Source organism: Pelodiscus sinensis, unplaced genomic scaffold, assembly GCF_049634645.1.
Source record: "Pelodiscus sinensis isolate JC-2024 unplaced genomic scaffold, ASM4963464v1 ctg36, whole genome shotgun sequence".
NCBI classification, from domain to species: Eukaryota; Metazoa; Chordata; order Testudines; family Trionychidae; genus Pelodiscus; species Pelodiscus sinensis.
In genome coordinates, this window is record NW_027465931.1 from 1463764 (window position 1) to 1478261 (window position 14498).

The following is a 14498-nucleotide window of genomic DNA, read 5'->3' on the forward strand; positions in this document are numbered from 1 at the left end:
CGTGCATGCCTTGGTGCACATAACAAAATGTATTCCGCACAGGAGTGGGGGAAAAAGTAGAGGCATTATTGCCGCTAGCTCCTTACTGAAACTCAGTGAAAGGCAGGGGAAATGAGAGATCAAGATCCTGAGACTGACAGTCCCCAGGAACAACAGGGAGAGGCTAAAGTCCCAGTTCAGCCTGACTGGCAGAGCAGGGAGCCAGGAGGGAGCCAGGGTCGGCAGAGTGGGACTGAGCTAAGGAGAGAGCAGGGGCCCGCACTGAGCTGGGGAGCAGGGCTGGCCTCGGGGAGGGAGAAGGGGAGGCCGGGGTCAGGATCGGGGGCAGTGCGACTGGCCTCAGGGAGGAAGGGGGTCAGAGGCAGCATGACTGGCCTCGGGGAGGGAGAAGGGGGGGCCAAGGTCAGGATCTGGCCCCTCCCCCCCAGAGCTGTCCATATTGCCCTGAAAGTGTTACCTCCAGAGGTGTGGCTAATGGGGGTCAAAGAGTACATTTAAAAACATTCTTTGGGTGCACACCCTAATGAAATGTGCTGCGCACGCCAATGGGCAGAGAGCAGATCCAGTCCTGGGAGCAGGGCTGCAGCCACAGAGTTATAGACGCCGCCCAGAGAGCAGATCCGCATGCTGGGAGCAGGCCTGCAGCTGTAACCCACCCACCTGATGTGGGTCACTATCCTATGGAGTGGCACTGAGACCACTTCCAGCAAGCAATTATTACAAGGGAGCTCTTCAGCCTATGCTGAGAGGCAACTGACTTATAACTCAAGCTGTAGCAGCTCCTGCCCTAAGCTCCAACAGTCCCAGGTTCTAATCCACCTGGTGGCAGTTGCACAGCCATGGAAGCAGAGGGGCCAGGGAACCCTCTGTACAGGACTACCCTCCCCACAGACACACACCCTTGCTTCCTGGAATCAGCCACCTAGGTCAATAAAGCTGGAAACCCCCATGCCTATAGCTGTGCACCTTTGCTTTCAATAGCTACAGCCATTCTAAAGTGCCCAGATCTCACAACAGAAAGGAGACGTCCCAATGAGCTGCTAAGCTGTGCTGCCTGCCACGGACAAGTAGCTCCAAGAGGAGCAAGTGCTGTTGACTCTGGAGCCTAATGATGGTGGTGTCTTCCAGCCATTTTCAGATTAGTACAGCTGTGAACAAGGTGCCAGCTGGCCATAGGGTCCCATAGACCTGGCTTGTGCAGCCTAACCTGATAACCAAGCAGTCCATCCATTACTAGCCAGCCGATTACCTTGGGCATGGGAGACCATCGCACTCGTAATTCCTGGGGCCTTCACGCACTGACAGGGCTTGACTTGATCGGCCAGCTAGGGAGAAAGAAATAAACAGAAGGCAGAGGAGTCACCAAGAGATCAGAAGACCAGCACGATGCCTTATAGGCCGTTCAGCTGTGAAGAGTCACCAAGACAGGGCAGGTGATGCTAACCTGAGTTAGTTCATTAGCTGCGGCTAGGCTGGGCCACGAGAGGAGAGACAGGCAGTAAATCTGCAGCTGTCAGACCATAAGGAGGACACGGAGGTTTCGAAACCAGCTCAGAGAACAGGGCTGGGTAAGATGCAACCTACCAAACACTGTGATCTGGCCGCTTTCTGTTTAGATCCTGCTGCCCATGCCGCTGAATTCTAAGTGGGGACTCAGGCAGCAGGATCCAATTTTAAATGATTCACGGCTCATGGTTACGGCAGGGGCAGGAGCCACGAGCCCTTTAAAAAGCTGTAGCCACGCTGGACAGCTGCCAGTAGTGGCAAAGCTGTGAGCTCTTTTCTGTGCTTTTAATTGAAAGCCTCAGCCACGGAGAACTCTGAGGGTGGGCTAGTCCACAACACCGCCCCTTCTGCCTCAGGCTCCGCCCCTTCAGTGGGTGGAGCCGGCCTATGACCCCATACCAAAATCCATTAAGTGGCCCCCTTCTGAAAATTATCGTCCAGCCCTGTCACAGAATCATAGAAAAGTCTGAGTGGAAGGGACCATGATAGGTCCAGTGTTTCGCAAACTTTTTTTATAATGTACCCCCTTTAAAAAAAAATGTGTAAGTACCCCCAGTACCTACAGTTTTCAGACACACACAATTTTTTTCTACCGTTGCAACACATTTGTTTAAACAACTGCATCGTAGCCGGGCGGGCGATGGCATTTTTGGGTGTAAAAGGTACAAAAAGAATAAAGCGCTGTCAAACTGAAAACTAAAATTCAGTTTTCTCCAAATTTCAGTTGTGTTGACGTGTCCCCCAGACATCTCTTGAGTACCTTTAAGGGGACTCGTACCACTGGTCGAGAAGCACTGATCTAGTCCACCCCTGCACCGAGACAGGACCAAGCATGTTTGTCTCACCTCTTGGCTCCTAGGACACGGCTTGAACTAACACACTTGGAAAGACATTATCGTATATACGCCCAAAGTGCTTCGTCTTAGTGTATTACCATAAAATCTAACTGACCAAACTCTGACCTTTCATTGCCGTGTCACTTGGCCAGCCACAGCCTCACAAGCCTTCGGCATCGATCTCAAAGCCTTCGTCACGCTTTTACACACCTGTGCTGACACGCTTGTGAGCCAGGCACACTTGTGCGACACGTCCCAAAGCACTTGCTCCAGGGCATTACATCGCACTTGCCTGCCTTTGATGGACAGGGAAAGGGAGACCTGAAAGGCCTCTCCAAGGTCACCAGCGCGAGAGTGAGCGCAGAATTGAGGAGCAAGGGTCTAACACACAACTCTGTGCCTTAGTCACTAGGTGGCATTAGATTAGAACCCGGGAGTTCTTACACCCAACCCCCTGCCCCCTCCACTAGGCCATGCTGCTGGCCTCCCGCCTCTCCCCCAGGGCTTGGAGACAGACGGGAGGCTGGAGCCAGCCTGCGCAGAAGGGGCTGTAACGCTTACAGCACGTTGATGACACTGCCCCTGCGCAACCCCTCTCAGATCCACACTCGGAACCCACAAGAAACACCCCAAGAGCAGAGATGAAACCGCCACTCACCTGCAGCCCAGCTTCCAGGAAGGGCAAAGCAAAAGCGGAGCTCGCGGATTCCAGCCCAGCCTGGCACCTGCTTCCTGAACTTTGGCCCCTTTCCTCCAAGATAGCAGGAGGCTGCTCTGGGCCTTTTGTGCCCACGACGGGGCAGAAAAGCAAACTCAGCTGTTGGTTCCATCTTGCGGGCAGAGCCCCGGCAGACAGTGGCAGGCGGGGGTATCGACTGACCCTCCAACCCAGGATATTCCCCCCACACCTGGATTCGCTTCCTAGTCATCCCCATCTCCCTGCACGATCCTTGTTTCTCATCCCGCCGGTCCGAGAAATTGTCAGAGCAGGTTGATCCCGACCTTGCCAAGGGCTTAGGTTACATCACAAGGCTTTGCCGCCACAGCTGGCTTGGCTTGGGTGTGTGGCAAAAGCCCCCCCCCGCTCCCCCGCCCCCCGCTGGCACAGCTATTCTGGCAAAGCCGCCAGGGCAAATGGCAACTCTGCCGAAAAGCATCTGCTGGCTTTAAGCTCCCTGCGAGCTGTTCTCATCGCTCAGCCATCACCACCACTGCCCCGCCTCTGTCCTGCTCCTCATCCCCGCCCCCACTCCTATCCCCTGCTCTCCTCCATCTCCTCCCCCTTCCCTTCTCCTGCCCCTCCCCATTTCCACCTGCCCTGCCCATCCCAATCCTCTCCCTCCCCCCGTCTGTCCCCCTCTTATGTGAGGGCTTTGCTGGAAACGCCCCCCCCCCCCAAGCCAGGGAGATCTCCCCTCCGGGAACAATTCAGCCCCCCCCATCTCGCTCCCTCCACTCCACAGTATTTCCTCCATTCCCCACAGTTGAATATTGAGCTCCCCCATCCCCTCAGGTGACAGTCGGGCTCCCCCATACTCAGCTGCCTAGGTAGGCACCTCCGCAGCCAGAGCCTGCCCCTGGCGCCCACGTCCCCTCCTCGACTGCCTGTCCCAGGCGACCACCTGAACCTGCGTCCCCCATTCCCTCAGATCACAGCTCCCTCCCTGACCCTGCACCCCCCGACACCCCTCCCCCAGGCCAGACTCCTCTCTGGCACCCGCACCCCCTCCCCCAAACCCTCTGCTCCCCCTTCACCCAGGTCACAGCTCCCTCCCTGACCCTGCACCCCCCCGACACCCCTCCCCCAGGCCAGACTCCTCTCTGGCACCCGCACCCCCTCCCCCAAACCTTCTGCTCCCCCTTCACCCAGGTCACAGCTCCCTCCCTGACCCTGCACCCCTCTAGAGCCCCTCCCCCAGGCCAGAGTCCTCTCCTGCGCCCATACCCCCTCCTGGACCCTGCACCCCTATCCACCGCCCCAGATCATACCCCCCCCCTGCACCCAGGCTCCACCCCTAAGCTCCCTTCTGCACCCAACCGCCCCGTCCCAGACCCCAAAGCCCTCGGTAGAAATGTGGCCCTTGATCAGTTGCCAAAATGGCCCCCCCATTACAAATTATTGACCAAGCCTGATCCAAATGTTTTTTGAAACATTGTTTAATGAGAATGTAAATACAATTCAATACAATTGGGAGGGTTGGGGGGAGGGGGACGCAGCTGCTGGCTCCTCAGCTCTTGCTGCTCTCACTGGGTGTCTTCCTGCTGCAAGGGAAGCAGAATCCGTCACATTCATCCCTGGGGACTCAGGGGAACTGGCCCCCCAGCATTTCCACCCTCCTCCCCCCTGCTCTCTGGTCACCCCCCGTCAGGCCCGCAGGGTGAGCTCCTGACCCCCCCCCCCCCCAGAGCTCCTGACACCTCGGCCCCCTCCCGCCTCCTAGGACAGTTTCTGTGTTCAGAGCCTCCCCCACCCCCAGGGACGCTCGCAGGGGCAGGAGGGATTCTGCCAGCAGGGACGTGGGGTGGGGGCAGCCTGAGGAAAGGGGCGGGGGACTCCCTGAGGGGATGGGAAGGAGACCCTGGCCCTGCCCCACTCTCCTGATCTGCTCCGGCTGCTCACCATGTATTCCAGGAGCTGATGGGCCTGCCCATGCAGGGCGTGGGCCAGGACCAGCCCGGCCTGGCTGGGGCGCCGCAGGGGGGAGCGGGCAGCGAGCAGAGCCTTGTCCAAAAAGCAATTCTCCTGCTCTGCTGTGAAGAGCTGCCCAAAGACCTGGAATCAAGAGCACAGGAGGTTTCAGCTGACGGCCCAGAGCCCGGCCCCAACTCCTGGGGCTAAAACAGCTTCCTCCTCCCCCAAACTCCCTTCCAGACCCTGCACCCAGACGCTCTCCTCACCCGGCACCCCAACCCCTGCCCCAGGTCACCCCTTCCTCCTGCCCCCAAGACCCTCCTACCCCCACGAGGGCCCCAGCCAGCCCCACCCCCGAGCCCTGCCCTGCCCTGGCAGCGCGTCCTTACCTCTCCCACCCTCACGCTGTTGCTGTGAGCCAGGACCCATCTTTCTTTGTAGTAGTGTCTGCACCACAGGTCCTCTGCCTGGTGGATGTTGAGGCCTGCAAGAGACACAACAGGGTCATTCTGCTGGCAGGTCTGAGCCCTTCCCCTCCCACGGGTCCCTGCAGGCATCCCTGGGCAAATGGAGGGGCACGGGGGCAGAAGGAGGGGAACACAGAGGGACGCATCCCCCCTTGGGCCAGTCTGGGGGAAAAGGGCTGGGTCCCCTCCCCCCGCCGCCGGCACCCTCAGGGTGTCCCTGGGGCCCAGGTCCCGGCTGGGTTCCTTACCCCTGTGGTGCAGGAGGAGTTGATACAGGCTGTGCACCCCCTCCCGGGCCAGCCGGCTGACGTCTTCGGATGGGTCCGAAATAAAAAGGCCCAGCTGGGCCACGTGGTGACCCATCCTCGGCCAGTCGGCGGAGTTCTGAGGGGAGAGAAGAGGGGGGGTCCCTCAGCATCCTGGGGCTGCACGTCCCATGGAAACGGCCGCCGAGGCGGGAATGAGCTCGGGGGACGGACAGAGACACCTCCCGGGGCGGGGCGGGGCCGGCCTTGCGAGGAGACAACCCTGAGCAATGGCCCCGACTGAAGGGTCACTCCGGGGGTGGAACAAGGGGATCCACTGACGGCCACTCCCCAGTCCCCAGGCCCAGTCCCTCAAGAGCCCCCCTGAAGGGCCCAGGGTCGCCCCTCCCCGGGGAAAGGAGAACGCGGCCCATTCCCGGCCCATTCCCGGCCCTGCCTCTGCCTCCCGGGGACGCTCCCAGCCCCGCGCCCTGCAGCCCCAGACCCCCCGGCTCCGAGGTCACTTACGTCAAACCCCGGGAGGGTGGTGGCGACTCCCAGCAGGGCCGTGGTGCTGCCAAGGGCCCTGGCTCGCTCCTGGGGCAGGCGGGACTCCAGCCACGGGCTCAGGTGCTGGGGGGGAAAGAGGCAGGTCAGGATCCGTAGGGAGGTGCCGGTTCTGGGCAGAGCCTGGGGCTCCTCTCGGACTGTGCCCCTCCCAGCCACTGACACTGCTCCTCTCTCGGCCCCCCCCCGAGGAAGCAGGGACAATGGCCCCGTCCCCCCCACGGGGCTCACCTCCATTATGAGCTGCAGCCGGGCGGTGTCTGGGGACTCGGCGAGGAGGCTCGCCAGTAGGGCCTGGAGGTCGTAGGGAAGGGCCCGGATGAACTGCTGCAAGACAAGGGGGAGCCCTGGGTCAGAGGGGGGTTGGGGAATCCAGGCCACCCGCTGGCTCCGGGGTGCAGCCTAGAGCAGGGTCTGAGGCACCTCGCAGAGCAGGGAGGAGCCCAGGCTGGGCATGGAAGGGACGGGCCCCCCGGGAGAGCAACGGGAACCCTGGAGGGAAGGATCCAAACCTGCAGCTTCTTCCCTCCCTCTGCCCCCCCCCCCCCACTCCTCTCTGGAGCTCCAGCCCAGCCCGGGAGCAGGGCCCAGAGGGACGTACCTGAGTGTGGATGGGCTCCTGCTGCCAGTCCCCAGACACAGTCTGTCCCACAGCCGCCGTCAGCAGGGTGCTCAGGAGCTGGGCCCGCAGGGGAGGCTGCAAGGTGCTGGCAGGAGAGAGGGGCAGAGACTGTTAATTCAGCAGCAGGAGACAGAGACTTTCCCACTCCCTGGCCAGGGGATCTGCTCTGGGGGGAGTCGGCGGGGGGGGGGGGGGTCGGTACCTGAGGCTGCAGGCGGCGCTGAGACAGTCGGCCAAGACCAGCGGGGGGGGCGAGTCCTCCATGATCTCCTGTGAGACCCAAGGAGACAAAGGGGCGTGTGAGGCTGGGCCCCCAAGAGACGCTCACGCGGCCAGCGCCCCCACCCAGCAGGATCCAACCCCACTGCCTCCCGCTGCCCTGTAGCCCCCCTGCCCGGCACAGGGCCCCTCCCAGCACCCCCCTCCCAAACCAGGACCAGCTCAATCCTTGTCCCCAGGCCGTCTCCTGCCCCTCCCTGCCCTGGTGACCAGCCTCTGAACCTCCTCATCCCTGCTCCCCAGGCGCATCCCCAGCAGCCCGCTCGGCTCCCTTCCAGCCCCCCATGGCCCGGGGAGACCCCTCCCTGTCCCGAATCCCCCTTCCTGTCCGGCACCCCAGACCTGCCCCATTTCTGTGTCCCTCCCTCCTCCAGCATCCCCACCCACCCTCCCCATGTCCACCTCCAGCCCTCCTGGCTCCACCCATCCCGTTTCCAGCACCCCCACCCGCCGCCATGGCCCAGGCAGACCCCTGTCCACCCCACGTATCCCCTCCCCTCCTCCCGGCTGCCGCGACTCGCTTACAACGATCCTGGCCATCATGGTGTCCTTGCAGCAGCGCGGCGCCAGGGTGTCCTCGCCCCTTTGGAGGGCGGCGAGGCAGGCGAGGGGGATGGCCAAGAGGAACCGCTGCAGGGCGGCTGGGCTCTGCACCCCAGAGAGAGTCTGTGAGCCTGGGGCCTGCCTGCCCCCCACGGACAGCTGCAGGGCTCAGGTCTCCCAGGAGTGGAGGTGGGAGCTGCTGGTTGTCCAAGCACCCACACTCCCCCCCCAACTGCTGCCTCAGGCTTGTGGGGGCCCAGCTGGTGCATGACAAGAGCCCCCAGCTTGGGGGGTCCAGGTCATGCAGGAGAAGGGGCCCCAGGGGGATCCCCAGGGACAAGCCCCTCCCGGAGGGGGGGGGGGACGTGCTGGGAAGGGGCCGGACAATCTCGGGTCCCCCCCGTGTGGAGAAGGTTCCTACCGTGTCCCGGGTGTGGAGCTGCTCTTCGATGTCGTAGATGGCCCCTTCCTCCACCCGGGAGTCCATCCGCTCCTGGCAGATCTCCGCCGAGGCGCAGGGGGGCTCTGTGCGGGAGGGAAGGGACCAGGGTGACTCCAGCGGCCAGCAGGGGTCACGCGCCCCCATGTCAGGGACCCAGGGCAGGTTGGGCCCCACACGCCCCTCGGAGGGACCCATCCCCCTTCCACCCTCACATCTGCCAACGCCCTCAGCAGAGCCCCCACCAGGAAGAAGAGAGCCAAGCAGCCCCCCCCCATCCATTGCCCAGGGTGCGGGGCAGACACTGGGGCTGCCCCCCCCCCCCCCCGGGTACTGGGTGAGCCCCTGGGCCCAGCGTGTTCACGGCCCCTCACCTGGGTCTGAGCGGCTGCGGGAGGTGGTCCGGCTGCAGCTGGAGGCCCAGGCGCTGCTGCTGACGGACCTGGACCCACAGCTGCAGGGGCTGGTGCGGGGAGCGACGGGCTGGGGGCTCCCGGAGACTGGCAGGTCCCCGGGGGCCGGGCAGGGCGATGCCCCCTGGTGGTAATGGGGGCTGGGCTCCCGGGGCAGGTGTTTCTCTCCACAGAGGAGGCCCCGGAGCCACCCTACCCGGCTCCCCCGCTGGGCTGGGTCCCGCCTGCCCAGCCGCCTCTGGAGCCAGGTCCGGGGGGGCCTGGCCGGTGGGCGAGTCTCCCCGAGCTGGTGGGATCCAGCTTCCCCGCCCGCGGGGACGGAGAAGCTGCTCCCCACCGGCCCTGGGGCCATCTTCAGGGCTTTCTTGAACCACAGCCGAAAACGTTTGGCCATGCTGGAAATGAGGGGAGCAAAGGGGAGCTTGGGGCGCAGCCTGCAGAGCGAAATCCAGGGGTTCCAGCTCCCCAGAGCGACTGCCCCCAGCCCCCAAATGGCCCCTTGCTTATCGGTTCGGTCTTGCACAGGCACTGCAAGGACCTGAGGGTATGTCTACACTACCCCGCTAGTTCGAACTAGGAGGGTAATGTAGGCATACCGCACTTGCAAATGAAGCCCGGGATTTGAATTTCCCGGGCTTCATTTGCATAAGCGGGGAGCCGCCATTTTTAAAACCCCGCTCGTTCGAACCCCGTGCAGCGCGGCTACACGGGGCACGAACTAGGTAGTTCGAACTAGGCTTCCTAGTTCAAACTACCGTTACTCCTCATTCCACGAGTCTCCTGCCCATCAACAGCCCCTTCTTGGCCAATCAGGGGAGAATCTAAGGTGTGGGGGGTGGAGCGTTCTCCCCAAAGACACCGGCATAGACTTGTTCCAGCCCCACCTCCCCAGTCCCCACAATGGGGGCTGCATCCCCCACCCCACGGCTCCTGCAAACCACCCCCCGTCCTTCAGCTAGTCTGTTGGGTCCCAAGCTGGGGGAGGCAGCAAGGGAAGGTCACAGAGGAGGCAAGAACAGAGCAGAAATGTGGGGGGATGGAGGAAAAGGGAAACCAACCAGGAGAAAGCCCCAGTGGCGCTAAGGACGCAGCCCAGGTGAGGAATCACCTTCTGGCCCTTGACCGAGGGCTGGGCCTGCCTGGAACCCAGCCGGCCCCGGGCGGGATCCAACCCCTGGGGGCTCTTACCTTCGTCACAAAGGTGTCGGGATGTGGAACTCACAGAACGCGAAGGAACCGTGAGGAGGAGACGCACCAGAGCTAAAGCAACCGGGGGTCTCCAAAGTCCCCTGGGCCCGCCCCCCGCTTTTATCAGCCTGAGATGTGGGTCCCTCTGTGAGGTCATCACCTCCCCACCTGCCCTTTGCCTTATATGCTGAGGGCTGCCCAAAGCCCCTGTGAGGTCACCGCCCCCCCCCTCACCCTGCCAGGCAAATGTCCTGCCTCTGGCCACCCCCCTGGGAAGTTTGAGCCATTACTAGGGGTCCCTCCCCCTCCCTCATAGGCTGCTCCCTGCCCTACACTGCAGGCTTCTTGCACGAGAGCTGTTTCACGCCGGAGTTCTTGCGCAAAAGGTCTCGTGCAAGAGTGCCTCCACCCTGCCATAGGCTTTTGCACAAGAGCGTCCATGGCAGTGTGAACGCTCTCTTGTGCAAGAAAGCTCTGATGGTCATTTTAGCCATAAAAGTGTCTTGCTCAAGAAGCCCCTGGTGCCCGTCCACGCTGCCTTCTTGCACAACAGCTCTTGCACAAAGGGGGCTTAGTCATCGTCGGGAGAGGAATAACTCCTGTGCAAGGAGCCCTGTTCTCTGATGCTTTACTGCAAATTTACTTCTGCAAGAACACACGTAGAGTGTAGACGCGCCACAAGTTTTTTCGCAAGAACACGCAAAAACAAGCCATGTGGATGTATTCTTTTTAGGCAAAAGCCCCTTTTTGCACAAGATCGGTCGGCCTTTTTGCAGGCATAGGGATCTTGTGGGAAAAGGGGGTTTTTTGCACAAAAAGTAAACATCCACACGGCTTGGTTTTGCGCACAAACCCCGAGCACAAAAACGGATCGGCAGAAAATATGCAAATGACATTGCGTGTCATAGAGTCCCTCGTTAGCATATTTGTTGCCAAAAAAACTCGTTGTGTAGACGTAGCCTAGGAGAGAAGCGATCTCAGACACAAAGCCCTTCAGTAAGAGGGCATAGCCCTGGGGCGTGGTAGGAGACGTACGGCAGACATGGGAGGTCACTCTCCTAGCTATTTGGCACGGAGGAGGCCTCAGCTGGAGCACTGTGTCCAGATCTCAGGGCCATGCTTTAGGAGAGAGAGTCCAGAGGGGAACTATGAAAAGGGATTAGGAACGTTAGATATTCACTGAGTAGTCAATTAACCTCATGATTTCTTATCGGTTACTTGACTTTTCGATAGTCCCCAGGGGCCAGCTGTCTCAGTCCTGGCTCGCGCTGGGTCTGGGACCTACCCCCTCTGCGGCTCTGCATTTACAGTGTGTTAGGAGCCAGGCAGGCAGGCAGCCTCGCTCAGTTCCAGTTTGCACCAGGTCCAGAAGCTCAGACCCAGCCCCCAGGCAAGGGCTACTGCCAGCTTGTGCTGCTGCCTCTGATACAGAGGCAGCAGTACGGAGTGCCAGGAGGCAACTGGTCTAAAAAGCACCTCCCCTTGCGACCTGGCTGCCTGTCATCCCACGCTGCTGCCTCCGTTTTTGGCGAGAGAGAGCCGCCTGTCTTGAGACACCGGTGGGGAGTCGGATTTTCAAAAGGCAGGTCTCTGTCCTTTGTGAGCCTTCCAAAGCGCTTCGGTGGGGGGAGGGGGCAGGAAGGCGGACGACACTCAGGAATTGTAGCACCCAAATCCACGGAGTGTTTCGCCAGCACCTCCTGCAACAGAGCCCAATCCCTGACAGGCTTTTAGGCAAGATAGATCATTTGAAAAAATGACAGACACAGGGTTTTCCGTCACCGCTCTCCCTTTCTTTTATTTCCCTGGGCTAACTGGCTTGTTCCTCTTTGGCTAAGGATGGAAGGGTATGTCTACACTACAATGTTAGTTCGAACTAACGGACGTTAGTTCGAACTAACATTCATAGCCGCTACACTAGCGCTCCGCTAGTTCGAATTTGAATCGAACTAGCGGAGCGCTTAGTTCGAACTAGGAAAACCTCATTTTACGAGGCTTAAGCCTAGCTCGAACTTACTAGTTCGAATTAAGGGCTGTGTAGCCCCTTAATTCGAACGAGTGGGAGGCTAGCCCTCCCCAGGTTTCCCTGGTGGCCACTCTGGCCAACACCAGGGAAACTCTATGCCCCCCTCCCGGCCCCGGACCCCTTAAAGGGGCACGGGCTGGCTACGGTGCCCGTGCCAGGTGCAAGCCTGCTAGCACCCAGCCAGCAGACCCTGCACCTGGCACGGCACAGAGCCACCCACCCGATGTCCCCCAGCCCACCCCCTCTTCCCGGGACCAGGCTGGCGGCTCCCGGAAGCTTGCCCGGGACCGCAAGAGGCGGGTACATTCCTGGGCTAGTGCGGACATCGTGGACCTCGTCCACGATCTCCGCACTAGGCACAGGAAAGTGGCCATCTAGGGCAGGAGAGCTGCCAGCCTGGCCACCCAGGAGCAGGTTTGCATGAAAATCAAGGGGGTCCACTGAGACCCCCGACCCTGAGCCCTGAGCTTACAATGCCCGTCCTGGGTCAGACCAAAGGTCCATCTAGCCCAGTAGCCTGTCTGCCGACAGCGGCCAACCCTAGGGACCGTGGAGGGGATGGACCAAAGACAGTGACCAAGCCATTTGTCTCGTGCCATCCCTCTCCAGCCTTGCACAAACTTTGGGCAGGGACACCACTCCTACCCCCTGGCTAAGACTACTCCATGGACCCAACCTCCATGACTTGATCTCCCTTCCCTTTAAACTCTGTTCTAGTTGTAGCCTTCACAGCCTCCTGCAGCAAGGAGTTCCACCGGTTAACTATTTGCTTTGTCAAGAAGAACAACTTTCTCTTACTAGTTTCAAGCCTGCTACCCAGTCCTTTCCTTTGGTGTCCTCTAGTCCTTCTTTATGGGAACTCAGGAAGAACTTTTCTGAATGCACCCTCTCCACCCAACCCCTGCTTTTAGAGACCTCTATCCTGTCCCCCCTCCGTCTCCTCTTTTCTAAGCTGAACAGTCCCAGTCTCTGTAGCCTCTCTTCATCTGGGACCTGTTCCCAACCCCTGATCATGTTAGTTGCCCTCCCCTCTCCCAGCCTTAATCTTCCCCTCTCCCACCTCCTTTTCCCAGTCTCCCCCAGTTTTGTTCAATAAAGACAGAGTCAATGTTGGAAGAAACGTTATCTTTATTTTGTACATCAATAAGAAGGGGGGCTAGGGAAGGGTAAGTGGAAGGAGGTGAGGGAGGAATGGGGTACGAGCCCCCGATGGGGAGGACTGGGCTGGCTCTGCAGGCTTCTGGGGGTGGAAGCTCTCCTGCAGCCCCCCGATTACCCCCTCTCCCCAGATGGCAGCCTGCGGCAAGTGCAGCCGGGCTGATGGCCGAGTGGTGTGATGTGCCCAGTGTGGGTACTCCGGGCACTCCAAGCCAGGACTGGTTTTCAAGCGGGGCACCCCTTAGAACTGTCTGTCCGGGGTGGGGGTCGGGACCCTTTAAGCGCAGCCCTCGGCTAGCCTGAGACTGCATCTCCACGCTCTAAGTCCTCCTCTGATGCCCTGCTGGCACTGCTTCTGGCCATCCTTAAGCCCTGTTCAGAGTCCACTCAATGTGGACTTGCTAGTTCGAATTAGCAAAACTAGTTTTTAGTTCTAGACGCGTTAGTTCGAATTAGCTTAGTTCGAACTAGCGCTGTAGTGTAGACATACCCGAAGAGAGGAGCCAGCAGGGGTAGAATGAATTGTGTACCAGGTCCTGGAAACAAGAGCATCTCCTCCAGATCACCCATCCACACCTGAACTGTTTAAAAGCTTGGCTGCCAATAAAGACACCTTAGCTCAGCAAATGCCAAGCCAGGCACCTGTGTTTGGACACGAGGGGTGCACAGGGATGTGAGAACCAGGAAGGCTGATCTGTGAATTCACCCCCAACCGTCCCAGTACAAGACAGATGCCTGCGGCAACCAGCAGGGGTCACTGCTCCTCGGGTTTGGCTTGGACAAAGGTGCCCATCTGTTTGGTGTTCGCGTCTTGGAGCTGCGCCAGCTGCCTCTGGCCACGGCGGAGCAGATACTCGATGTGCATCACGTCGGCCCGGGGGATGCTGGCGTTCTTCCGGAACTCGGCCTGGATGCGAGGCAGGAATCCCGGCTTCTCCCGGCCGGTGCGCAGGAACTGCCTGTATAGGCTCAGGACGTGCTTCTGCAGCTTGCTATGCCGGGCCATGGTGCGCCTGGGGAGCCCTCCCAGTCCACGGGGGGGCCAGCGCCACGAGGCAGGGGCTGGAAGTGAACAGAGGCGGAGATGTTAGAGCAGCATCTCATTCCCAGACGCGCCTGTGCAGGCATTTCCATGCACTTTTCACCCCCACCTGCTAGGGTTACCAGATGGTTTAAAAAAAATACCGAACAGCAGGGGCCGGGTGGGGGGGGGGGCGGGACTGGCTGGAAGAGAGGGGGTGGGGGGGAACCGGCCGCCGGGAAGCAGGGCTGGCTGGGAGGGGGCTGGAGGGAGCGGGGCTGGCCGGAGGGCAACCAGCCGTCGGGAAGCGGGTCTAGTTGGGTTGAGGACCAAGAGGTGGGGGAACCGGCCGGCAGCGCTGCAGAGATGAACCAGAGCCTGGGTCGGATTCATCTTTGGTGGGCCCTGGCTCCTAGACCATAGACACACTCCCCCCCCTCCGCCCCCCCGGAGGCCCTAGGGAAAATGGCACCCCGGCCCTGTGGACATGGTGCCCTCTCTGTTTCCCTTGGCCCCGTAGGCACTAAGCTCCACTCCTGCCGCCCAACTCCTACAA

At 60.6% G+C, this 14498-nt stretch overlaps 1 protein-coding gene and 1 long non-coding RNA gene across 2 annotated transcripts; both read right to left on the reverse strand.

Annotated features, from left to right (window-relative positions):
* Positions 1 to 4509: 4509 nt before the first annotated feature.
* Positions 4510 to 6940, reverse strand: LOC142825152 (maestro heat-like repeat family member 5). Its single transcript, XM_075916877.1, has 7 exons — positions 6855 to 6940; positions 6485 to 6580; positions 6215 to 6319; positions 5690 to 5825; positions 5364 to 5458; positions 4963 to 5115; positions 4510 to 4604 (listed from the first exon to the last, which is right to left on the reverse strand). The coding sequence occupies exons 2-7, from the start codon at positions 6488 to 6490 to the stop codon at positions 4587 to 4589; spliced, it is 513 nt and encodes a 170-aa protein (XP_075772992.1). The 5' UTR covers positions 6491 to 6580; positions 6855 to 6940; the 3' UTR covers positions 4510 to 4586.
* A 738-nt stretch (positions 6941 to 7678) lies between these two features.
* LOC142825141 (uncharacterized) lies at positions 7679 to 8796 on the reverse strand. Its single transcript, XR_012899629.1, has 3 exons — positions 8511 to 8796; positions 8119 to 8222; positions 7679 to 7802 (listed from the first exon to the last, which is right to left on the reverse strand). It is a non-coding gene; the product is annotated as an uncharacterized LOC142825141 (long non-coding RNA).
* Positions 8797 to 14498: the final 5702 nt, after the last annotated feature.

Coding starts and splice junctions, on each gene's coding strand:
- LOC142825152 (XM_075916877.1), bottom strand. Junction 5,826..6,214: donor CCACCCTCCCGGGGTTTGAC/GTAAGTGACCTC, acceptor CTCTCCCCTCAG/AACTCCGCCGACTGGCCGAG. Junction 5,459..5,689: donor ACTCCTCCTGCACCACAGGG/GTAAGGAACCCA, acceptor TGTCTCTTGCAG/GCCTCAACATCCACCAGGCA.